The sequence below is a fragment of the Pempheris klunzingeri genome, chromosome 12, assembly GCF_042242105.1.
Source record: "Pempheris klunzingeri isolate RE-2024b chromosome 12, fPemKlu1.hap1, whole genome shotgun sequence".
NCBI classification, from domain to species: domain Eukaryota; kingdom Metazoa; phylum Chordata; class Actinopteri; order Acropomatiformes; family Pempheridae; genus Pempheris; species Pempheris klunzingeri.
The window spans coordinates 5,553,818-5,579,643 of NC_092023.1; the positions used below are offsets into that span (position 1 = coordinate 5,553,818).

The 25,826-nt window shown below is 41.2% G+C and overlaps 1 protein-coding gene across 2 annotated transcripts; it reads left to right on the forward strand.

Annotated features, from left to right (window-relative positions):
• The first annotated feature begins 60 nt into the window (after positions 1–60).
• parga (poly (ADP-ribose) glycohydrolase a) lies at positions 61–25,414 on the forward strand. Of its 2 annotated transcripts, XM_070841189.1 has the most exons (19): positions 61–173; positions 769–835; positions 990–1,171; positions 1,445–1,673; positions 1,796–1,928; positions 2,592–2,714; positions 2,829–2,909; positions 3,264–3,338; positions 6,960–7,052; positions 8,280–8,434; positions 11,711–11,790; positions 11,906–11,966; positions 12,803–12,878; positions 14,394–14,541; positions 19,245–19,323; positions 19,477–19,585; positions 19,878–19,983; positions 23,224–23,352; positions 24,101–25,414. In XM_070841189.1, exons 2-19 carry the CDS (start codon positions 807–809, stop codon positions 24,280–24,282), a joined length of 2,070 nt encoding a protein of 689 aa, XP_070697290.1. In that variant the 5' UTR covers positions 61–173; positions 769–806; the 3' UTR covers positions 24,283–25,414. The 2 variants fall into 2 exon arrangements, with proteins under 2 accessions (XP_070697290.1, XP_070697289.1); XM_070841188.1 differs by having other exon boundaries at positions 990–1,673.
• The last annotated feature ends 412 nt before the right edge of the window (positions 25,415–25,826 follow it).

Here is a 25,826-nt window from a genome sequence, read left to right on the forward strand (position 1 = left end):
TTATCCTGCCGTCAACGTGTAGGAAGTGTCTGCAACAGCCATGGATGGACCAGTAAAAGAAGGATAATATTAGAGTGGTATGTGGTCTGGGGAGAAGTAGTTGTTCATGAAAATAAATAAATAAATATGTAATGCATCAAACTCAGAAGTCTTACTCAAAGAGGGGCATGCTTGTAAGTTGTATCTCTCTTTTTTAAACGGAGGCGGCACTGCTAGCTTGATCAGGTTGAATTATACGTTAATGCTAACTACTAGAATCGGAGCTAGCGAGTAACAGCTAACGTTTAGATTTCTAGCCAGTGAAAGCTAAGGTAGCTCAAGATGACTTGTGTTTTTCTTTCCCTGCAAAATGTGATTTCGCATCAAGGTGGTGAGACACTAATGAAATCCCTCGGGGGGGAAATATAACGTGTTACCAATGGCCGATATACAAGATAACGTAATGTCAGGAGTAAAAGGTTGGTGATGGTGAGGTAGCTAGCTCCTTTTAGCTTTGGGATGTGTGTCATTGTTTGTGTGAAGTGAAAGCTGCCCAGCTGTGGTGAAGAGGAGACCAAAGAAGAAAGTCCAACAACAACAACAGCAAAAACACTCCATTAGGTTTTACTGTCCATCAGAGGTCTGAGTGCAGCTTCCGTCTGAGAGCAGACATAAACAAAGCTTTGTATTGGGCGCTGTGTGAAGTCCAGTAACGGCTAAAAACGGACAGTATGTAGCTGTGGTGTCACTTTGTATGCGTTTCAACTTGTGGATGTTTTTCTTTCTCAGGAAGCCATTGTTGATTCATCTTGTCTGATCTGCCAAACATGGATGAAGTGATGGATTCCCAAAGAAGGTAAAGTATTTTCGCCAAGGCTGCACACATGCATGCTTCCTGCACGATTTGTTCTTTGGGAAAATACAAGGTGATGCATCATTATGACCATAAGGGTTCAGTTCGTAGAGTCCACCTGCTAACAAGGTGTTTCCCTTACGTTGCTCTTTTTCAGCGTGACTTCTGAAGTCCAGCCGGAGTGCGTAAAGAATGACGTCCCCAAAACAGACTTAACGGATGGAAAAGACGAGCTCTTCTGTGGAGCAGAAAAGTGCGACACTACGAAGGACTGCGCGCTAATGGAGAACGCGCAAGATGGTGTAGCATCTCAGAATCTGATGGACTGTGCGTCTGCAGGTGGGCTGGATGAATCTGTCCTCGCAGGCAGCAGGAGTAACACCGCTCAAACTCACTGCTCTAATGGGCAGAAATCGAAGAGGTCCGGTTCACCTGGTCCTCACCCTGTTAAAACTACCTGTGTTGCTGCACACTCTCCCAATCCAAAACCACACCCACACACCCTCTGTCTTAGCTGTAGTCCCAGGAAGGGTGTAAGTACGCCCAGTGATGTGGAGATGCTGAGTCCAGACAGCCCCATCTGTAAAACTATGCTTGTCAACAACTCTGCAGACAAGGTGGATCATGATGGCAGTGGCTGTGCAGAGGACTCTGGCTTTGCAAAGGCTCAGGGAAGGGAATCTCAGCAGTTCGTCAAAGACTTTGATTCTGGATGTTTGGCCAAAGAAAGAGTCCATCCGGCTTCCATCGGAACTGAGGATGCTGAGATAGCAGAATGCAGTTGCTCATCTGATATGAGCCAGGACTTAATTGGAAGCCAGTCAGGTGCCATTTTAGAAAGGTATTTTTAAACATTTTCATTTTATGATGAGTGCATCACTTTCCTGCTGTGTCTGAGCTCCACTCTGCTACAGTGACCGTGTGGTGTGCTGACCTGTTCTCTTCTGTTTTTGTTCTGTACAGTGTTTCATTTGCATTGCACAACATGGACAGAGGATGGCTGGGGACGCCCATAGATAAGCTGAACAGAATGCCCCAGTGTGCACCCCCCTTGTCTCACCTGAAAGTAGTGCCTAACCACACTGTGACAGTCAGGGTGAGTCAACAGCCACTTGCTCTGTGTGTCATCCTGCAGTTATAAAAAGAATGTGCATGCGGATGGGGCTGGGCATTGTATGACAGGTCTATGGTGTTTTAATAAGAGAGACCAAGATAGGGGAGAAAGTGGGAGAGGGAAAAGGCTGTTTTGATACAGACAGTTGGAATGGGGAAATGGGAGACAGTTCTGGGCAGAGTCATCCTCCACAATCCCCTTAGGGCGTCTTGTCAGTAAAGCTCCTATCAGACTGTGTCCTCCACTTCTAGTCCCACAGGAGCACTGTCAGTGCTGCTGCATAGCCACTACTCGCTCTAACCATCAACTAACCACTGCCACCCAAGCTAGATTCGTCAGTCGCCCCCTAAATCACTGGATTTTTAATTACTGTTTTAAGAAAATCACATCTCCACATGAAAATCAGGACAGCTTTCAGTTGTTTATTCAGCCAGCAAAGGAAAATATGACTTTTGGTAAAACAAGTGTCAAGCCAAAGTGACTTGCTCCTTAATTTCACAGCATTTATAAAGTTCTAAGTTTCAGAAGTTTTTAAAAACCGACTATTGCATCTTTTTGATAAGCAAAGTGATAGTTATCCCAATCATCACTTCTCTACACACACAGTTATCTTATTTTCCTCGCCATTTTGTTTCCCTGTTACAGACAGATCTCCTCAGAGAGGGGGTGCTCCCTGCCCCATACCCCACCAAGTTCAAGGATGCGTGGGATGATGTGTCCGTGAAGATGCCCTGCTCTGAGAAGAATCTGTTTCCTATGGAGACTGAGGTACACCAGTGCATCACAGCTTTGCATGCTTTTGATATAATGCAAATGTCAACAGTGTTAATTACTATTGAAACATTGTAGTAACAACAGTGTTTGTATGGTTGTGTGATGTAGCATGGAGGTGGTGTCCAAAGTCGGTGGGAGCTGATCCACACTGCCTTGCGGAGAGGATTCAAAAGTTCTCTGGATGTGAGGGTGAGACCACTGTGCTGGGCTGGACTAAGCTGAATTAGGCTGCACATGCTCTGAGCGTTCAAATCTGGGTGTTCTGATAAAATTTGGCCGGCATGTCTTTGGTACTGGAGAATTTCTGCTCATACATTAAGCTAACTGAACCTTCAAATATACAAAACCTGTTCCAAAAACAACCACATGGTGGCAGAGTTTGCAACAAATCCAGCTTTTGACATCATGTGTTTAAAGAAGATTTGAAATCTGTGATCCTAAATATTTTAGTGCATTAAACCTGCAGTCAGTCTGCTGCCATATCATTTAATATGTTTAGAAGTAATCTTCAATGAACAATGAATAACCAAGTCTTCTCTGCAGGATGCAATACTGAGATACAACACGGCCCATGCAAAGAAATGGGACTTCACTGCCCTGAACCTTCTTTGCACAGAGGTAAGCTGTTCCAAACATGACTGTTTTACTTTTTATAGTCTCGTCTTGTACAAAAGGTAAAGCAGGAAAATTAAAGCCATTTCCCTAAAGCCCACTGACAGCACGGTGCCAAAACATGTCTTAGGCATGCTTCTTTGCTGACCATGAATCGTGAACTTAAATTCATATTCTTTGGATGGGAAACCTCATCTAAAGAGACACAATACTTTATTCTAATTCCTTAATTTGTTATACAGGCTGTCGTATTTGCAGCTCAACGGAGTTGACATGTAAATAAACACCTCATCAGTGTGAACTTTGCCATGTAGCTTCTGGCCGTGTTTGTTTAACTCACCATGATTAATCATGTCTTTAAAATGAACCTTAAAGAAGACAGAAGCTAAAGCTGATAGTCAATTAGAGCTGTTATTGCAAAGGCAGCCTGCTTTTCTCTGTTTGGCTGCAAGCCTATCAGGGTGCGTTGTCCCCTCCCCGTACCTGGGAGTCCCACAGGAGCAAATAGGCGTCATACAGCGAGGACAGATGAGCACAGAGCATGACGGCAGCAGCTGTTGCAGGTGAACCAGGGGAATGTATTTCTTCCCTCTGCCTGCTTCCTCCTCTCTTAACACTTCTCATGCTCTGTTTAGACAGACAGGGACTGTAATTACATACCTGTTGTTACAGAAACTTTTTCCCATGTTTTCCCACTTGTTAAAACTGTTCTAGAAATGTAGGATTTCCGAGCAAAGCATCAGTCTTTTTGCCGAAATTGCTATTTTTTGAAAAGTAATTCTAGACATATGCCATATTACCTCCAAAGTGGCCAAAATGTTAGACTAGGAATAGATAACAAGCCACTTTCAGCTCAGAGGCTAATGTTGTTACCTAGTAAAGCATGTTCTTTAGTGTCATTTCTTTTTCTGGGCAAGTTCATGTCTTGGCTGGAGCCATTAGGAAAAAGATCATTATTGTAATGAAGCTTACAATTAAGTGGGAACATTTGATATTTGTTACAGTTGATATTTGACGTTTGTCCCTTCTCATCATCGATTATTCTGCTAAATTTAGAAAATTGTCTTTTTTTCCTCCTCCTTGAAATAATTTTTCAGAGTAAAGCGTAGGGAGCTTGGTAGATCAATAGCTGCCTCAGCCTTTTTATAGCTTAATCCAATTTAATTAAAAGGTCCCATTAAATCTGTAAGGATGCTGAGTAAAGCTAGCAAGAAATTTGCCCTTCCAGGAGGCTCCGCTCTGTCCTGAGCACGTTTTTCCATTTCTCTGTGGCTTCTATCAACGGAGGGTGGAGCTCGCAGTAGAAGGACAAATCAGGGTTGGATTATCAAAACAGAACTCAAAATTTGTTGCGTCCACATAGGAATGTGAGTAGATACATGTTGTCAGATATAAAATACCTGCTGGTCGTGACTGCTTTCTGTCAGTTACATTTCTATCAGTTGATGGATTGTGGACGAGGGAGCATCACGCCAACACATTGAGCAGGAATGATTAACAGCTGCCATTCTACTGCAGACATGCACAATCCTAAGTGATCCATCTCTCACACACGCACAGCCTAATGTAGTGAGGAACGGAGGCTGAATTGTTTAGCCATTCTTTGGGCAACCCGATAGATTAGTAACTGACACAATGAATTGTGCTGCTTTTCGGCTCCTACGTTTCTTTTTCTTTTTTTGTTTGTGGCGAGACTGAATCCTAACTGTACTGTACTCCTTGGCCAAGGCCATCTAATTAAAGCAGAAGCAACATTTGTGCAGCACAGTAATTGTCAAGCGGTACATTGCCACTAGGCCAGTGATTGACACTCCGCTCAACGTGTAATAGCCATAGGGGGGGAAAAAGAGTTATCCAAATTAAGGCTTGTCTGTAAATTGTCTTAGAGATTTTCCCCCTGCCAAATGAAACTGTCACTGTGTCACTTCCTGACGAATGTCTGAGGGCCGAGCAGGAAAGCAGCCCAGGAGTAAGTACAGCTGATGTTACAATAGTACATGAACATTCAGCAACAAGACAACACACTCTATCCCTCTCATTTTCCTGCTTTGATGCTTGTTTTGTTTCTGTCTCCCACACACAGTGATTTCAAAAATTATTGAAATGTCAGGGTTTGATACTAAATGCACTGAAAAACATTCTTGACCTCTAAATAAAAACGTGAAATCAAGACTTGCATAGATTAAGTTGCCAGGAAATGAAAACGACTTGCTAAGACCAGGATGGATGGAAGATCAGAGTGTGATCGATCTGTGCATCAGTAAATCTGGACTGTCCTGCTGGAGCTCAGTCTGTCCTATGTATTGGTGTGAAAGCTATAGTTTGCGTGTGCAGCCTAAGCAGTGTGTTACCGCTTTGGCCTGCTGCTGTAGCTGTGGAAAGGCTGGGGATCATCTTTCTACCCTCATCCTGCCGCATCACCAACCACCATCTATTAGTCCCACAGGAGCGCTTTATGATGTCTGCCAGCTCATTACTTCTGACAGCATTTAGTCAGACCTGCTCTGCAGCCATATAAATGCCCCCGGTCAAATCACCCACCAAAGACTTCCTGTTGAGAATCAAGCCACCCTGCCACTCTCCCCACAATTGGTCATTTGCATTTGCTCCAGAAGGTCCATTTAATCAGCGCAAGCTTCCCTGCTTACCTTGATAGAATAAGGCGAGTGATTGATGACAGTGACATTCGAAGCCAATACACTCATAAGTGATTGCGCTGTAAATCTGGCTCTATGATGGAATAACTGGATGTTTATTTTAGAGGGACTTGCAGATGGATGCTGAGCTAAGCTATAGGCTGAAGTATGGATGCCTCGGCTGTGGCAGGCCCAGATTGATGGTAGTTTCTTCTGAAGCAGGTTCTGTGTAGTGAGTAGCTCTGCAGCATTTCTATTTCTTCTTACACGACTGAAGCGTTGGCATTATTGATATCTGAGGAGTGTGAGTTCACCCTGAAACAATAATAAACCTTCACTGACACTGAGTTCAAAAGATATAAAAGAAGTGAGCATCTTTCCTGACATATTGGGAGCTGGTATTGGGCTCTGACCTCAGATGCCCCTTCAAACAGTTATTAAACCCTAAAAGAAATTATTGCAATTGTTGAAAAGGAAATTACATGTGGTGGTTTCACATGTCGTCGTATTTCAAGGTAAAACATAACGGAAATAGAGGTAATGTTGGGATGAAAGGAATCTACCTGTGAGAACTAAAGCATCACTTGACCAAACTGTTTTTCAGAAAGTAAGAAAAAACAAAATATGAAATGTTTCTATGTTGCTGTGTATCAATGGAAAAAAATATGACTCACATTTTTTCTCTGTTTTCTTTCTTGTTGATGTTATTATTGCTCGTTGGTTTAAATTGAACCAAGGTGAGACAGACCTTAACTGAAAATGAGTGAGATGTAAACTGTTAAAATTTGCTCTTTTCTCTCAAAAACAGAATTGCCAAAAACAAACCAAAGACATTTTTAAAAATCTTAGGTGTTACAAACCAATATGTCACTTCAGATCTCTGCTGGCTCTGAGTAAGTGCCTGCCTAACTAAGCAGTCAGCTCCACAGAGATGTCCCATTTAACAATACTTCTGCCTGTATGTCTCCATTTTTTTGTCTCTTCTCTCCAGTGTCTTGAGCCTTGCGAGGCACAACACCTGTTTGAGGCCATACTACCGGATATGGTTGACCTAGCACTCAGTGCTCCTCGCCTCTGCACAATGGTAAGTGCAGCACTATTGAATGTGTGAATATGTGCACAATGCACGTTTAGGGGGTTGAATGGGCAAATTGAAAGGTGAATTGTATGCTGATGGATTGGGTCTGGCAGCGTTAAGGTATACCGAAGGAAGGATGTAAGTGTGAAGGGAGGAGACGAGTTAGATGGTGGGTGTTTAACAAGATCAGCTCATGAGTTACAACTGCTCGATGGTGAATGCCCCTTTTAGGTCCATATCAAGAACCAGCTCGTTAGAAAAGAGGGCTGAGAGGGGAGAGGTCTGTCTCATGTCCAGTCATCCATCTGATATGTTATGCTTATGAAATTTAAAATTCAGTCCATTCCTTTGGACTTCCACACTAGTTAGCTCTCCTCTGTGGTATATTTTGAGGAACAGGGTTTGATATCACCCCCATGAAATCTCAGAGGGCTTCTCTTTTATTCACGGTAAATGGAGCTGATCCATGTCACAGATGGTTTAAATGTCATCCCCATTTGTCTTCCTGTTTGTTCTCTGGCATTAATTATAGCAATGCAAAAAAGTCCAAAATTGGTATTTTTGTAATTCAGTTACCTATTTCAGAGTCCTTATTTAATCTGATAAAGTTAATTCTGCCCCCACGGTGGGAAGGAAAGTCCCTCTAATTGATACCGGAGATAGAAACAAGGAGTGGAACGTCAAGGATGCTCAGGTTTAACTGAAAGGAGGAATTTCTGGTACAGATTTCACCTCAGAATCTTTTTGGGCCGCTGGATAAAGAAGCTCTCCGACTCTTCGTTTTGTTTTGCAGTATTAAGCGTCAAGGCTAGTGTTTGTGTGTGTTTGTGTGTGTGTGTGTGTGTGCGTGTGTGTTATAAGAGCTGGTATTGATCTGCTAACTGGGCAGCCTTGGGAGGCTCTTTAGCACTAATCAGTGAAGATAGATGGGCCCTGTGTGTCTGACTGACTGAACCTGGGGGAGAGCAAGAAAACCAGGACCTTAATTACTACCACCCATTTACCTAATGGAACTCTCCTTGCCTCCTCTGCTTGCTAGATTGCTAAACTAATTATCTCCCCCGACTTGCCCTCAGACCTACAGTACTGTACCCACGTGACCTTGCGTGTTTGCTCTGCATCTCTCTCCGTCTTTCCCATTCTAATCTTCAGTCCCTCAGTTTCTTTCTCTTTCCCTTGGTGCCTTTACTATTTTGATTTTAACTACTCTTTTCTCTCTCTTTCTCATTCTAGCCAATTCCCCTACTGAAGTCGAGGATGAACCATTCCCTGACCCTGTCTCAGGAGCAAATAGCCTGTCTTCTGGCCAACGCCTTCTTCTGCACATTCCCCCGACGCAACTCCCGCAAGTCGGAGTACTGCAATTATCCCGAGATCAATTTCTACAGGTGAAGGCACAACGTCTCTTGCAGAAAACTGGGGAGGCACAAAGCAGTGATCACTTGTAGGGAAATTGAGTGAGCTGCAGTCGCCAGTATTTTATTAACAGAATGAGATTTGCCCCTTGAGTCTTTAGCAGAGTCCCTTGTAAGGCATTACTTTAAGCAGGAGGTTGAGTATATCTTAGACTCAGATATTGATTCTGAGTGAGCCTCATGGGTCTGTACATCTGAAGAAGAAGAAGCTCACTATGCTCTCGTTTTGAATCGTGATTTAACTCACTGGCATCATTATACTTATTACATCCCTTGTTGCCCAGGTTTCATTGGCATAATAACAGGGTCTCTCATAATGTATTTAGCAGTTTCCTTTTCAGTAATTGGACATCAAGCACATTCAAAGATGTGTATTATTTTCATTATTAATTGCAACCATCTATTATGGATCGGTAGGATTTTGATTGAGTGGTCCTGTTTTAGTGATCCCATAATTCAGAGGAAACTAAACTAATTTCCATAAGGGGGCACTACAGCCTTGAAAACCCCTAATATATTAATTTAATGTTTTTACTCAGCTTGTATATATTTAGTGGGTGCCAGTGAGTTTACAGTAACAGTGAAGTTTGTTTTTTAGCTCACATGCAGTGGGTCATAACAAGGTGAACGGATCGGATCTGGCTGAGTTGCAGCTTATAGCATCTCATTGTGTTTTTTCGTCAAAGAGCATATTTAGTGTTTGATGTTTTGTCATAGCCGTGGGGCTACATTGCGTGCTGTAACCGCCCTGTCACCTTACAGACTTAACTTTGGGACTGTAGGCAGAGAATCTCTGTGTTTTTGTGTGGGAGCAAGATTCAGAGTAGGAGTTTTAAATTGGTGTTCTTGGTTTCTACCTACTCAGAACCAGCGGTCTGTCAAGACAGCCTGGAATATCTAATTGAAACAAATAGTTTTGATAGACTGTTTAAAAGTGCGCACTAGTCTATCTGTCTGTGGCCTCTCGTAATCTTATCTCATTAGGTTATTTCAAATGGACGGATGTGATGCATGAATGCAGAAAGACTTATACTTGTAAGAATGATGCCTTATGGAGAGATTTATCGATTATTGTTTTGCTATTTCTGCTTAAGACATTTGACACGAGTTTCTAACATCTGGAGAGTTATAATGAGATTTTGATAGTATTTCATTTTGACAGTTATCTTATTGATGGACTACGCACCTCAGTACACACTGGACATAGACCAGATATCCCCTCGACTGAATTTCCCTGCATTTCCTCTCATTAGTGATATGTGTAACTACTTCGGATGTTGTTGTCTGACATACTGGGGATGTCAGTTTGGTAATACCTTATCATGATAATGCTCACTCTCTTTCCAGAACTTGAAGGGTCGGTTTAGTACTATATAATATAGATATTCCCTGCAATCTGCATGGGCTCAAACTTCTATCCAGAGTCTAATTAGCCATCTGCTCTCCCTTGGGGGTCAAGCAGTTTTGTTTTATGAATTCCACGGATGGTCATATTAATTTTGTGTGATTTGACCCCCCCCCTTCTTCCAGCTCCCTCATTTTATCTGAACCTTAATCATACTCTCGCAATCAGTCATCTGTATGGGTGCATGATATCTGGCTCCACATCAAACGTTAGTGGCAGGCTAAGTGAAGACGCCTCTGTAATAATGTAAGCATTGATTCCACTTGCAGGGCTGGCTGTTTCAGATCCATGCCAGCACTTGGTTGCAGGCACTTGGGCCCGCCTTCACTATCAGCATTTCTGCTGGCAGAGAAATACAGGAAAGAGCAAGAGGGGAAAATTGTTTCTGAGAAGATTCGACACGACAAGACAACCAGTGGAGTCTAAAATGAGCCCTGGATCGTTACTGGCCCTCCCTTTTCCCCTGTAATTGAGGGAGTGTCCGTCACTTTGCTTATCGTCTACAGTAGCGCTCTGTCTTGGACAAGCAGAGCAGCAAGCAATCTGCTGATTGCTGTTTTGGCAGAACTGTCAAGGTTTGTCCTCCGTTAAGTGATGGACAGGATCGGAAAAGGAGGAAAGGAGGCAGACTTATCTCTTTACCTTCTGTTTTCCTGTGGTTGAGAAGAAAATGACATAGGAAACCTGTTAAACAGTTGAGTCAACGATGAAAGCTCATTATTGAGCAGTAAGTCTTCTGTTTTTGTTTCTGAACTGTTTGCCCATGAGATGGCCTCCCTCATTTGCAGGAAAATAGCCTAATTGGTAACAATAAAACTGTCAGAAACCTCGTGTCCTGGTGCACTTTATGTAGCAAGTAAGGTTAAAGTGAATAAGAACCAAATAATTAATGTGACTGTTGATGAAAATGAAAATTTGCTGCAATATATTTAGTGACTAAATTCCTCATAATTAGTTGCCGTTCTGTCCTCAGCAGGGTACGATTTGTGGCTGCACTGAAAGCCTCACCCTCATCCACTAGTGCCGCACTAACACTATCTCATAGGCAGGTTGTCCTCCAGGGTACATTCTGCCTAAGTGACAGTGACTAAGGGAATTGGGGTGGGGAGTTCATAGAGAATAGGTGAGCCACTATGGAAGGAATGAATATAGTGGGGAAAAATGCATTTAATATGCAAAAAAAAGTTTTTTTTTCTTACTGAGGACTTTTTAGTGCATTTCATTTTTCTTTTCATTTGTCCCTTCTGTTTTTATTTCTTAACTTGTCTGGGCAGAAAGTGGTGGGAGGGAAAGATGTATGCTGAACTGTGATTAGTCATCAGCTTAGGTCGCTTTTAATGGAGGGAGAGTACCAGTATGGGGTGATTTAAGCTGTCTGCCCAGTGCTATCTCTGTCTCTCTCTCTCTGTCTGTCTGTCTCTCTCTCTCTCTCTCTCTCTCTGTCTGTCTCTCTCTCTCTCTCCCTCATCCGTCCATCCACCCTAGTTTTTATGGTAACGCTGAAGAGCTGAAACACAGCCTCTGGCAGTGCCATTGTGAGAAGGATGGAGGTAGATGGGAGAGACATCATGCCAGTTTGAAAGCTTGACCTCGCTCATGACATGCTGTAGCATGGTTGTGCAGTGAGCTATAGATAATGACTCTGAGTGAAACATGAATGTCTCTCATCTGCTAAAACACACACAATTTTACTTAATATTAAAAAAAAAATGTATTTAAGTCAAATGTTTGCATTTTCTTTTGTCAGAGGCTGTAAAGGCTTCCACGTTTACTATTCCACAAAGTCTGTAACATACAAAAATCTCTCTTGTGAACTCAAATTGACTGTTTGCTTTCTGTTTCAGGTTATTTGAGGGTTCCTCACTGAGAAAAATAGAGAAATTGAAAACTCTGCTGTGCTACTTCAGGAGAATTACACAGACCAGTAAGCATTAAAGCTATCCCACATGATGTCGCTGCAACTGTTTGTCTGTAACGCTCTCTATGTTTTTCAGTCGAATAACATTTTGTGGTTATGATTTTCTCTTCTTTTCTTCAAGGGCCCAAGGGTCTGGTTACATTCACAAGACAAGTATTGAACAATCCTCCAAACTGGGAGAGGTATTACTCTCTCTTCTACTACTTTACGAATTTAATGATTTAATGACCTGAATTTAAGATAAATGTGCTTTGATTTGTTCTCCTCATAAATGGTGACACTCTAAATTTACTCAAATAGTATCAAAAAAACCACTCACACAACATCATCAACACATCAGAGTTCCTTTGTTGCTCATGTGCACAGCTCACCATCGTCATTCATCCCTACCATGAAACAAAATGATGGCAGCATTGTGCTGTTTGGGTGCTTTTTAGCAGGCGGGACTGTGAGACTGAATTGTATGAAATACAGATGAATTTGAGTTTGAAATTGAGTTTATATTCCATCAGATCATGACCAAAAGCTTAACCACCAAAATCAACCTGGGGATGTCTTCACAGCAGGGATTGAAAATCCTTCAGTGTCCCAGAAGAAGCTCGGACTTGAATCACAAATGCTCCCCATCCAACCTCACAAAGCCTCCAAAAACCTGCCAGAAAGAAAGCGAGTGAATTCCAAAATTTAGATGTGCAGAACATATCCAAAGAGATTGAAAAGGCTGACACTGCTGCTCCAAAGAATGTTCCTACAAAGTAATGGCTAGAAAAGTTTCAGAAGATATATCTTCTTTTATTTCTGTGAATCAGTTTACTGGCAGTTCTGCTCCCCTCACTACTAATTCACCTCAAACACGCTATTTCTTTCACACTTCTAGATTTTTTTGTAGTACTTGTCACCTTTGCTGAAGTATGTTGTTGCTTCACCCCTTTAACAATGACATTAGCATATTGTGTTAATATAGTGAATGACTCTTTGATGAAAGGGTAATTGAAGGTTTTCCAAACTTTTTGTCAAGTTCCCAGACTCAGTTGACACTCCTACATATCACTTGTGAGGGGACGATTGAAGATGATGGATACGGGATGCTGCAGGTAGGAATTCCTTTACGTTTTGCATTTAATGCCAAATATAACTAGTTATTTAACCTGGCATAATAAATGCATGTTTCCCTGCCAGTGGTCCCCCGTCATTGTCACCATTATTCCTTTTTTTTGTGTCCGAGGCACCACAAACTTTCAGGTTCGGAGTGTCAGATTTGATTTAGGATGCCTCTTTTGCACTTGTTGCTGTGGTTAAAAATGATAAACATGACTCTGACGATCACTGTGCCTTCTTAAAGTTTTTCTTTTAGCTTTCAAAAGTCAAAGAGAGTCCACTGCTTGTCTACCACCTGCAGAAAATCAAAATCGGCTGTATAATTTTTGTGCATATCTTGGAAGGTTATTGGCTCTCTGATTGACCCCATCTCCTCACTCCCCTCAGTGCTCCAGGATAGCTGGTGCATTTTTTACTCTGTCTTGACAGCCCATGTTTACACTTGAGTAGCTCAGAGAGCCAAGGGTGGAGGAGAAGACCCTGGGGTGGGGGATGAGGGAGAAGGAGGCGCACAGAGGAAAAAGATGACAAGGGTGAGCCATCTCACTGGGGCGACTCAGTGGGCCAGGAGTCCTGCAGGCGGATTGATGGCTACCTCAGCGGGCTGGGCACTGGCTGTTTGTTGAGTTTCGATAGGGCAGAGTTGGCTGTCATTCTGTCAGGAGGTGAGATTGAGGGGTGAGAGGGGTGAGGTTAGGGGTGAACCAGTGAAGGAGGTGAGGAATTGAGCGACTGGTTAGACAACATACACACATGCACATACAAACAAACTCGCTGTCACCCAGATTGACGTAGCTGTGGGCCAGTGAGCAGAACCATCACCCTGACAGGCTGTTTAAATAGCAGTATTGTGATTGAATGGGCTGTCTTCTTATCCATGCAACAGAAACAAGGAGTGGGCTTACACAGCATGAAGCTCCACTATCATATCAAAAAAATGTTCTTATACCAAAGCAGTAGTGCCAGAAATAAACATACGCAGCTATGATCCTTCATCAGTAATATTGGCTTTGTAAATCTGTCCATTTATTAATGTTTTATACTGACACTGATTAGCATGAGCACAGTGGTGCTTTGGCCTAAATCCTAATGTTGTCATCTTAGTTTAGCATACCGACATGCTAACATTTGCTAACTAGCAAAAACCCAAGTACAACTGAGGCTGATGATAGTTAATAAAAAATTGACCGACTCATTCCAATAGACTTATACCATATTCAGAAATAAAGGAAAATTGCTCATATTCATGCAGGTGAGGCATTTCTGCTCTGGTCACTATTTCAGATTTTATAGGTATTTGAGTTATGTCTTCAGATTTCATGTGTGTTGTTTGATTATTTCCAAGCAGGAGGCAGTGCTGCGATCCTTAGACATTTATCTGTATTAAATGACCACAGTGGGTGACAGATAATAAGAAGACACTCATAGTCGTTAATTCAAATAATGGGATTGACAGTAGCTAAACCTCACAGTTCTTTGCAACATCCTCTTTTTTTTTTTTATTTTATTAGGTGGACTTTGCAAACAGGTTTGTTGGTGGAGGAGTAACAGGACATGGACTGGTCCAGGAAGAGATCAGGTTCATCATAAACCCTGAACTCATTGTCTCTCGCCTCTTTACTGAAGCTTTGGAACACAATGAATGCCTCATCATTACAGGTACGTAGTTTGTCTTTAGCTGTTTATTGAGAAGTCTTGCAGTCTTCTCAGTAGGTCTGTGATGATAACCGCACTACTGCTATACTGTGGTCATGTGATGTTTACTGCAGGGTTGAGCTCATCACCACAATATAATAATGTAATAGTAACTGTATCATAATATGTATATATGTATTATAATGCATATTTTCCCTTTTTATGTTGGAAAAAGCCAAATCAGGCTAAAGCCCAACTATTATTATTGCTCTAATTCATTGATTGTAAAGCACCAAACCTTGGATATATAGTTTTTTCACTACAGTAAGAAAAACAACAACATACCATCACAGCCCCACTTCTCCGTGAACAGACCCCATCAAATGTCATGCCTTGTCACCAGTTCTGTTGGTGATTTCATGGGCTGAATCTCTGTGCGCAGCTGACAAGTGTAGATCGTCTGGTTTGGTGACCTCGGGATTGCCTCTGCTTTTTGCAAATGATGTAGTTCATGTGGCTTTATCAGACCATGACCCGTAGCACACACTGGGGCTGTTTGCCACTGCATATGAAACAGATGGGTTGAGAGTCAGCACCTCCTATCAGTCTGTTGCTGCGGCACTCGGCTAGGAAATATAGTGAATTTCCCCCATTGGGTTGCAGCCCAAGTCAAGGAGTATTTTGGTACTATTCAGGACTGAGCTTAAGCTGGAGCATGAGAGAGAGAGCATCAGCTGTGTTTTAGGCATCGTACCAGACTCTTGTGTTGAATAGGGAGCTGAGCCGTAGGCCAGATCATGTTTGAACCCTCACCTTATGTTAATAAGCTCACAGCAGTGAATGAGCAAAATAATAAGACTGCATGCATCAGTAGCTAAAAAGATTTTCCTTTCAGTGTTCGGTGTCACCCTTAGAGACTGGGAGGACCCCCCCCCCCCAGGGCTCGACCCAGAGTACGCTTGAGTTATATTTCTCAATTGGTTTGAGAGCACTACAGGATCTCCAAGGAAGTGGTTACAGTGAAAGACGGATGGGCTACTGCATTTTGAACTTTGATATGATTATTTATAGTTGTAAGTAATGGCACTCTCAAAGACATCTTTGTGGTGTCTTTCACCCATTTCCATTCACACACAAACACACATTCCACATATGGACACTAGATATTAGGCCAGATTATAGATTTATAGACAATATGCACAGAATGGAGCTGCTATGGTATAATTCTTTCTTATCATCTGCCAATTAGCAAGCATCTTGTGGATCAATATTGAAAAACAGTGATTTGATCATATGAGATGAGTGAGCAGGTATCTAGCCGCAGTCATGGTGTATGTCAATAAGGATTACATTGCTCATATACTGCACAATTACATCCTGGAAGCAAATGAGGAGATTAGACTACTACAAAATAAAACAGGAAGCAATGATTGAAGAACAAAATATAGCAGGGGAAGTGACAACCAAAATATGACAAGCCTGTTTGCCTAGGAATCGTTTAACTTAAAGAAGGAGGAGGAAACCGAAGCAAATCATGATACCATCTTGGTTGTTTATGAAAATACTTCAGTGGTGCTCGTGACAGTCGTCGTATCACACCCGCTTTATATTCAATAAATGGTTGTGATCGGCATTACCTGGGCCGATAGGAGGATTAGGATTAAATTGTGTGATGTTCCTTCATGCCCTATGGAGCATTGGGCCTTTATTGTATGGTATGCTGTTGGCAGAGTGCAAATAGCCAGATGGCCACTATTTGGCTATTTACGCCTGGTCTGGTCAAGCAGTATAGAGGACAATACATTCCCATGGTGCATGAATGGTTTAGGTACAGGACTTTCATCCAGGAGATCATAATTTGAGTCCAGTGTGAGACCAGCTGTCAAAGTACATTATTTGTTTTATGTATTTATTTGTCTTTCAGTATTATCAATGGTGAGTCCCAGTTTAGCTGGCTTTAGGCACCTTAACTACTTGGGTAGGTTTAGGAAAAGATCATGGTTTAGGTTAAAATAACATCAAATACAAATATAACAGTAGGGTACATTAGAATATAGAAAACACCCATCGCTGTATCTCACATTCCTCTCTAGTATTATCCAACAAAGGCTTAACTAGTATTGTTTTCGTCTCTCAGTCATTTTCTCTCGTCGTTTAGCTCTGTGTGTTTATTGGAATCCGTTCATTTTTTTTCCTGTGCTTCCATCCAGTCTGAAGGTAAATCCATTGCATTGATTCACTTGGGACTGCCCAGTTATCCTTCATTTCTCTCCAGGAGAATTGCTCTATTTTTCAACCTCCAACTCACTCTGCCTCGGTCAACCTGTCTAAGTGTTCTGCCCTCTCACTCGCCTCCCTCCTCCTCTTCTGGTCTCCTGTCTTTTTTTCCGTCTTGCCTCACAGTGCTACCTCGCCCACCACTGGTCAAAGTAAAGGCAAGCACCGATTAAAATCATGCAGTATGAACGCCTGTATGATTTTACTTCAATCAAATTCATTCACAGTGTGTGTACTGTCATAGTATTCCATGACGTTTTATCTCATTGCCGCCTCACCAGGTTTCAAACTGGCCAGTTGATGAATTAGTCAATTGATTTATGCCCACTTCATGTTTATTTTATTGCCACTTTATCATGTTAGCTTGGCAAAACAAATATTTAACATCAACTTGTTCTGCTTGACGCCTATATTTCATTGGGGCATTAAAATAAGCCGTCAGATTTGCCTTTGATGATACAAGAGGCATCATTATCTGGTTTGATAAATCCATCCGTTTGACATGATGGCATGTATTATAACTTAGCTGTGCATGCAGAAACTCAAATATAAATGGTGCTCTTACATGGCTGCACTTGATTGATTCTGTTGGAGGGGTCTTCTTTGACGAACAAACAGAATTTGAAGAGTTCACATGGTCTGGGGGACGCCCTCGGCCCCCTCTATTACTGCAGATTGTTTGTTGCTTAAAGGATAGCGAGAGAATTGAGAGACGAAAGAGCCAACGACCCACGCTGTCAATAACACCAGACAAACACACATGAACCAGTTCTGTTCATGCCAGTGTTAGATCGACTTCTATCTCGTTTAGTAGCTTCCCGTTCAGCAAGCCAAGCATCGTCTGTTTTTGCATGGCGCCGTGATGTCTTCTTTGAAACTCCCATCTCTTCCAAGTCACCTTCAGTGGTTAGTCACCGTCCCCCTCCCTGTCTCCCATCTTCCTGCCTCCCTCCTCTTTCCCTCCTCCTCCTCTCCACTTAACTTTATTACATTTGGACAGAAAGGAATTTATAGCCCAACTAAGGTCATTGCTCCACTAATGGAATGGACCAGTTACGCCGTAAGATTCATTAAAACCTTGCAGAATATTCCTTGCACGCATACAGTGTTTCTTCTTTAAGTCTAGTGTATTTTTCAAGACTCTCTATATCCGTCTCTCTTCCTTTGCCTTTGTTGTTCGCTTCTGTCTCGTTAATGATGTTTACTTGTCTTTAGAGGTGTCCCAACATTAACATAGCGGTCTTCCAGTGATTTTGGATCTTATATACGTCACATCAGCACATCAGGTGTTTTTGAATCGGACGGTGGAGGACAGCAATGTAATCTAGTGATGGAAGCATGCATGCCAGGAGGCTGTCATGTGCAGTTTCCAGGATAAATAGGATCAAGGGGAAGGAGGAAGAGGGCAGCTTTGATTGAGAAAATGATACGGGTAGCCTGTTTTTTGACGTTAGGAGTCGCTAGTGTTGTAGAAACTACTTCATTTGACTGGCTGGACTTGCAATGGCGCATGGTGTTTAAAATAAATGTCCTTTTTCGGTGGCTCAGCTTTAGAAACATAATTCTCTTTTGCCCAGTTGTACTGTCACTGTTGGGTTATGCCCCGGCTGCAGCACAGGCCATTAGCTTGAGTCATACTTTGTCACAGAAAGGCACAAAAAAATCTGTTGCAGTACTGGAAGATGGTACATGCTTGAAATTAAATCAAGTTATTTTACTTTATCAATGATAAAATAAAAGCAGTGTTTGATTACAATATCTAGAGACATGATTTCAGAGTATGACATTTAGCATTGCTTGTAAAATATTTGTCTGGCTGTTGTGAACTTAACTACAAAACACTGGTAGTAGCACATGTCGCTCTGCTGGTACATACAGTAGAACCTCCTGATCTGTATTAGTCACGTCTTTAGCTCCTGCTCTTCGTTCACGTGCTGTGTAACCACCTCATACCTAATGCATAATGTATGGAGCCTTTGAATGGGCATTATTTTCAGAAATGGGTGCAGCTGTATTTGTAATAGCAAACGATGAATTCTTTCAAGCTCTATCCCTGCACACATGCCAGTACACATTATGAAAAGGCTAATGTCTTGGTGACTGGGGTGTTATTCTGTTAGTCAATGAATGATACCGTGATGTTTCATGTTTTGCAAGCACTTTGCAAATGTGGCCAAGGTTAGCTTCTTCTGTTCTAACCATTTCTTTCTATTAAGGCTGAAAGCTTTTCATTTCAAACCCCAAAGCGGATTAGTTATTTAATCAATGGCCTTTATTTATGACAATCCAATACAAGCTGATACTGTGTACTCACATGGGGAGCTTAGAAAGCACTAAATTTGATTTAAGAAATAAGGCGCTGGAACAGATTTAGGCTCACTGTGTGCTCTGACTGTTCACTACTAAGTAATGTCATTTGTTTTTTCTTGACTTTCTTTCCTGTTCTGAAGGTACCGAACAATACAGTAAATATGAAGGCTATGCTGAGAGTTACAAATGGAAGGACAGCTACAAGGATGAGACTCCCAGGTAATTATTCTCACATAGTATAAGTTAATGGTGTGGGGTTTTATTTTTTATATTTTAAACCAAAAATATTTAGTCCAATCAGACAAAAATGATGGAGAGTTGGGAGGATCGGAGTTCATCCTATCTCACTCATTGATTTTCCTTCATTTCCAGGGATGACTGGCAGAGACGATGTACAGAGATTGTGGCCATTGATGCTCTTAAATACAGGCACTTCTTAGAGCAGTTTCTCCCTGAGAAGATGAACAGAGAACTCAACAAGGTGAGAGAGAGAGAGAGAGATGTCCTAGTCTGCGTTTGCTCAGTGATTTGAATTTAGCTCAAAGCCACGAACGGCTTCTGACATCCGACCTTCTACACAACATCTATTTGTAGTAGTGGCACCATCATTTTCTACAGCTTTTTCTGTTGAGGAATTAGGCAAAATATTATTCACCAGTGCTGTATAGATCTAAATGTGGCTTATAATATGTTGTGAAATGAGATAATAGAAAAATATTGAAAATGTTTCTCTTGTTTTTTTTCTTCCTGCCCTTTCTGTGCATCTGTCCCAGGCATACTGTGGATTCTTTCGAAATAATGCCAACAGCGAGCACCTCTCTGCAGTAGCCACAGGCAACTGGGGTTGTGGAGCTTTTGGTGGAGACACACGGCTCAAAGGTATCACTGGCTGAATTCTAAATGTGCATACAAATAGGGGGCAGGAAAAGACTGCGTTTGTATAGCAACAAGTATGAAGAAATCAGGTTTTTTTTATACGTGAAAAATGCAAAGGTACCGCTGATTTTGGTTAGCAGATCCAAAGTGTGCAAGAGTGCTTGAATTAAGATTTTAACTCTGGATTCTTAAGCAGTAGCTAAACATCAGTTCTGTGCATCATTCTGTGCATAGAGTAAATTGTGGCCCACAGTTTGTTCTCCATTGCCTTCTTTTAGTAGTTACTGAAGCTCCTTTAGCCATTGAATCAGAGGAAGCAACTGGTGAGGACTCTCCGGCCTCTTTTCATTTCAAGCTCTCTGCCCCCATAATCTCAGAGCATATAACACATATTTTTAACTGGAACAATTACTTAAGTATGGAAGTCGACTCATGTTTTACCTTAGCACAAGGGAGAAGAGAAAAGTGACCTAAATAGCTACGGCACCTATTTCAAAACTGTCTTGTCTAAAACCCTTAAATCATTAGTAAGCAATTGTATCAAGCCATTCTTAACTAGATATTCTGTATTAACCTCCTACCAATCTGCCTTCAGAACAGATCATAGCACCATCTCTGCTACTTCCCTATTTTTAAACGATACGATACAGCTGCAGACAAAATCTAAAATCTTTTGATACAGTTGATCATTCTCTCCTCCTGCAAATATTATTGAGTATTTGCACTTGAATGGCAGTAGATGATTCAACCATTACCTGTGACAAACAACATAAAAGTGGGTATTGTTAGAACAGAGTTTCTAGCAATAATAAGAGTCAATCTGAGAACCAGTCCTGATGACGATTTATATAAATGAAGCAGTCTTTGCAAACCTGTATTGTCCACCTTTATGCAGATGACACTATTTTATACTGTTGGGCTGATCTCAAGCTTGTATTAAATTCAGAAAAAACAAAATGAATGTCCAGAGCTAAAGACATTAACTACAGTTCTCTCAAAATCTGCATTTTTAATATTCAAGTAATTGAAAGAGTCCCAAATTATAGATATTTAGACATTTGGATTGATGATAAATTCACATTTAAACCACACATTGATGCACTTAAAAGATAAAATTAAGACTGACACTTGGATTCTTTATTCAGAAACAAGTTTTATTTCCCTCTGTCTTGTTTACAGAAGATTGTGAATGCAGTCTTTTTCTCAGTGCTAGGTCATGGTGGTGTGATTTACAGACAACGTCCTCTCTTACGCCCCTAAATGCTGTCTACCAATCAGTCCTTAGATTTATAACGGGAGACATCTGTGACCTTCACTACTGTAGTCTTAATCAAGAAGTGGGTTTGTCTTCTCTTTTCATTAGAAGGTACCAGCATTTATTATTGGTTTATAAACAGTTTCATCAAAAATTGCCCTTATTTTGATGTCACTTATTGGCTGGAGAGTTGGAACGTGAAGCACAGGAGTGGCTAGTACTGCAAATTCATATTAACACTGATTTGGGAAATCAGTTTAATTGATCTATTGTTATATAATCTTTGCTATCATTGTGTCTTTTATCTTATTATGCTGTTGTAGTTATCGCTATTGATTTTGTTCATTTTAAATTGTTTGCTTTATGTTTTATTCATACTTACCAGTTCTCTCTTAGAGATGAGATCCTGATCTCAATGGGACTTATGTGATTAAAAAAAGGTTTGAATGAATGAGTGAGCATAAATTCATGCATTAGTTCATCTCATTTTATTATAACACACAGGCCTGGCCTACATGACATTATTGTCCCATATTGTTCAGCCTCAGCACTAGCCCTGGTCCTGTGTAAAAAGAGGTTGATCGAGTACGCCACGCTGCAAATTTTGCCCAGCTGTGTTTCTGGTTATTGCCATACAACCAGATACTAAAGAGTATAACACTCTTGTGTTATACCTACATTCATGGAGGCTCTGCTGTGCTTTTTCTCCTCTCTTTTCTATTCATCTATTTTTTTAAATCCTGAAGCATTGAAGATAAAAGGGCAAAGCAAGAATTTCACTGTGGGGTGAAACTTGTTTTTATCTGTACATATGACAATAAAATGATTGAATTGAATTGAATTTGCTAATCGGTTGGAGAAGGCTACTCCAATCTCTTTTTGTTAAGAGGTTAAATCATTCTAATTATATTACATGTTTACAAGGGTTGAAGTTAGTTAGTTACTTAGATTGTTTTCCCATATCTTTCAGCCCTCGTCACAGATACTGGGCTCTGTCAAACCCTTCTCGTCAATTACTAGCTCTTCCAGATTGTCACTCACCCGTTCCTTCCCTCCTGTTATTGATCAGCTGACACACGTTTATGTTTTCCATTAAAAGGGCAGTTGATTACAGTGAAGGGACAACAAAACTCATGACTGGCGCAGGACTCTGCGGACATGGGCTACATCACTCTTTATAAACGTGAGCCCCTTACTGTCCGCTTGAGTACGCCAAGTTTGACCAGTTGTGTTTACAGTCAATCACCTATTTCTTGTTACCAAAGGAGCCTCTTCAGCGTTACGCCGAGATTCATGGAGGCTGTGCTCCACATATGTGGAGATGTGGTCCTGCATTATGAATGCAAATAAGATTGGAGTAACATTGCTATGTTTACGTTCAGTTCCATTCAGAACTGAAGCTGTTAATTTCCTCTGTGGCACGCCAAGAATAGATTCACTGGACAAAGTCCCTGAGGATGATATTAGCTTCCGGGGACCCCCGCCCATTAGCCATGGAATTAGCATAGCTGGTATTTTTAGAAAGCAATAACTGTATTTTACATTATAGCCCCAGAGCTGACTTGAGATGTGGTAGTTACATAAGACTGAGCTGTTATATTGTAAAAGTTACATCATTTTTGCAAATGATGGTTTGTTTTGTGTGTTTATTGCTGTGGAATCAATATCCATTCTGTTAAATATTTAAAAGTCTTAAGACCTAATTTGCAAGGGCTAAAAGATTGAGTGGCGCTGATGGGGCTAAGCTACCACTGGTGGATTATTTACTCTTCTGATACAAATTGCTCCTGTCACTTGTGTTCCTTTCCGCTCGAAGCTGTACCTTATCCAGCTTATTGACCAATTACTTAGTTTCCTCAGCTTATTTTCAGTGGTCAATTACACACTTATGATTTTGTTGTGAAACTGAGGGATACTAATGATGCTAACACAATGTATTGCTGTTGCTTGAATTTCCCTTAAGAATTCTCCCCTCTCACTTTTTTCAGCACTGATTCAGCTGATGGCTGCAGCAGAGGCTGGGAGAGATGTGGCGTACTTCACATTTGGAGATGCTCAGCTCATGAGAGATGTTCATGAAATACACAGTTTCCTCACCAAGAGACAAGTCACCGTCGGTAAGACTTGTACACAAAAGCAAATATATATTTTTTTTGTTTTTGTGGTTGCGGGAATTCGCCTTTCTGGCCACACAGCAGTCATGCAGTTGCTACCTTGTCAGACACGCCTATGTTGAGCCCTTACAGTAAATTACATAACGAACAGGAATGGTGATGATATCAGACACTGCTGGGATTGTAGAGCTCTAGAGGCTCTTACGGCACATGGAGATTGTCCTTGTTGGCGTCATTACAGGGCCAGTACACATAAATAACAGAATGCAGTCCCTGTGTGTGTTAAGTTATTCCACCTTATGGGCCATCTCCGTTCCTCAGGACATCCATTCAGCCTCCGCTGCAGAGTGGATTACTGCCTGAACTGACCCCAGCCTCTCCCCTCCCCCTCTTTTCATTTTTCTTCCGCTGACATTTATTGAAGTCTTTCAGAGAAATTCCCCTTTAGCCATCCATTTCCTAAAGTGGAGCTACGGAGAAAAAGCTCTCGGCTTGTGTGCATGTGTATGTGTGTGTGACTTAAAAATGAGCCCGAACACGCTTTCATTTTTCTTGTTTTTTTTTTTTTTTCTTACAATTTCTGTCACTTTAGCTTGTTCTTTGACTCAACCTGCTTGTGCTTTTTGTCCATTTCTCTCAAATCCTGTTTTACCTCCCTCCATATTTCTTCCTTCCTCTTGACCCCTCTGCTCCTCCTCCTCTCTTTCTTCCCCATCTCTGTCTCTTCACCACCTTCCTTTTTCTCTTACAGGGAGACTCTACAGCCTTTTGAACCAGTACTCCAGTCTGATGTGTAAGAATTGCCGCACGACTCGACCTGACGTCAGTCTCTACAGTTTCATCTATGAGAAAATCTCTTCCTCCGCGACCGCCGACGCCCCGGACTCCGCCAAGGATTCTGGGATGTCCCCTGTAACATCGGACTCTCATTAACACAGAGAGAGCTGCAGCTTGACGTCTCCACGTGTAAAAGAGACTCCAGGTTCAGAACCCTCAGTGTGCTGTCAGCCTTGTGCTTACAATCACAATCTCTCTCTCACACACACACTCACACACACACACACACACACACACACACACACACTCACACTCCCTTTAAGTTTGTGATCCCAACACACAAACTACCGAAACACAGTTTTGCCTTTCTCGTCGGTGGTTTCATAGGAGCCTCGTAGTATGTCACCAAAAGTGGTGAAATGTTTCAGAGACTTATAGCAATAGTAAATCCTGGTTGCTGTTAGGCCTTGATTTAGTCTAAACGTGATGTGAAATTCTTTTGTTTTTGTTTTTACACACTAATTACAGACATGGCCAAATATTCATCATATGCATGGTTGTGGACACTTTTCATTATTGATAGTCCAGGACATGATAATCCTCCCTAGACTTCCTGTCCTATATTGTGTTTGCTCCTTTTTTGGATGAGTTTTCTTCTCTATTTACCATACCCAGGCTGTGGTGAGGTTCCTGAATGCAGAAAGGTGATGAGATGCCATACTGTAGTCTATGCATGGGTAACATTTATTTATCAAATATTCTACAAATATATGCTGCTCTTTTATATCCTCTAGGATGTCATCATTCAACACACATATTGTCCTTGAGGTTTATTTTGATATGAGTCAAATCTATCAATAAAACGGTCCCTGGTAAAACGACACATCTCAGATGAAACACACAGGATTAATGGTTATTTTGACGTTAGACCACTCTTCTCTGAGTTATGTAGTCATTTTCAAATATATTCAGTGTTAAACGCAGCAATTGCTACTGTATATACAAATGAAAGGGGAGCAGTTAAAGAAAGAATTGCACGCAAAATATTATTTTTGTTAATGTTTTTACTCATCACTTACTTTAGGGGTGTGGTTCTGTTTTTTTATGATTTACAGTATTTTCTGATTGACAGTGCGGGTCCTATTTAATAAAGGGTGGGTTCATAGATTAGATTAAAGACTGTATATGTATTACATATTGCTGTACTTTAGGTTTTTTGTTTTTTTTTAATTATAATTTCTTAATTAAAGTATATCCTGTTAAATTGGTACATCTCTGCTCAGATCAATATAATGTGCTGCCTGTTGACCAAAAGATCATTACAATACATGCAAAACCATAGAAAAAAATCATTTGTGGACCAGTTATATATCCTCAATTCAGTTAACTCACACATTTTAATGTTAACCAAATTTTATATCAAGGAGCCATTCTGCGGTGTTCTTGATTTGTGGTTTCTTTACATCAGGCTACTGTCATTTTTCATAGATCACATAGAAAATATCAGTTTATCAGAATTAATGATTTTTTTTTTTACACATATATTTGTAACAGTGCCTTGGAACCACAGATTTGTCTCTTAATTTCATGAAATCATACATTATTTAATAATTTGAAATGTGATTGATTTTTGCAATAGCACGTGTACCAAGGGCTTTCAGACAAATTTGATTCTGCCTCCAAACATGCTTTATTAGATG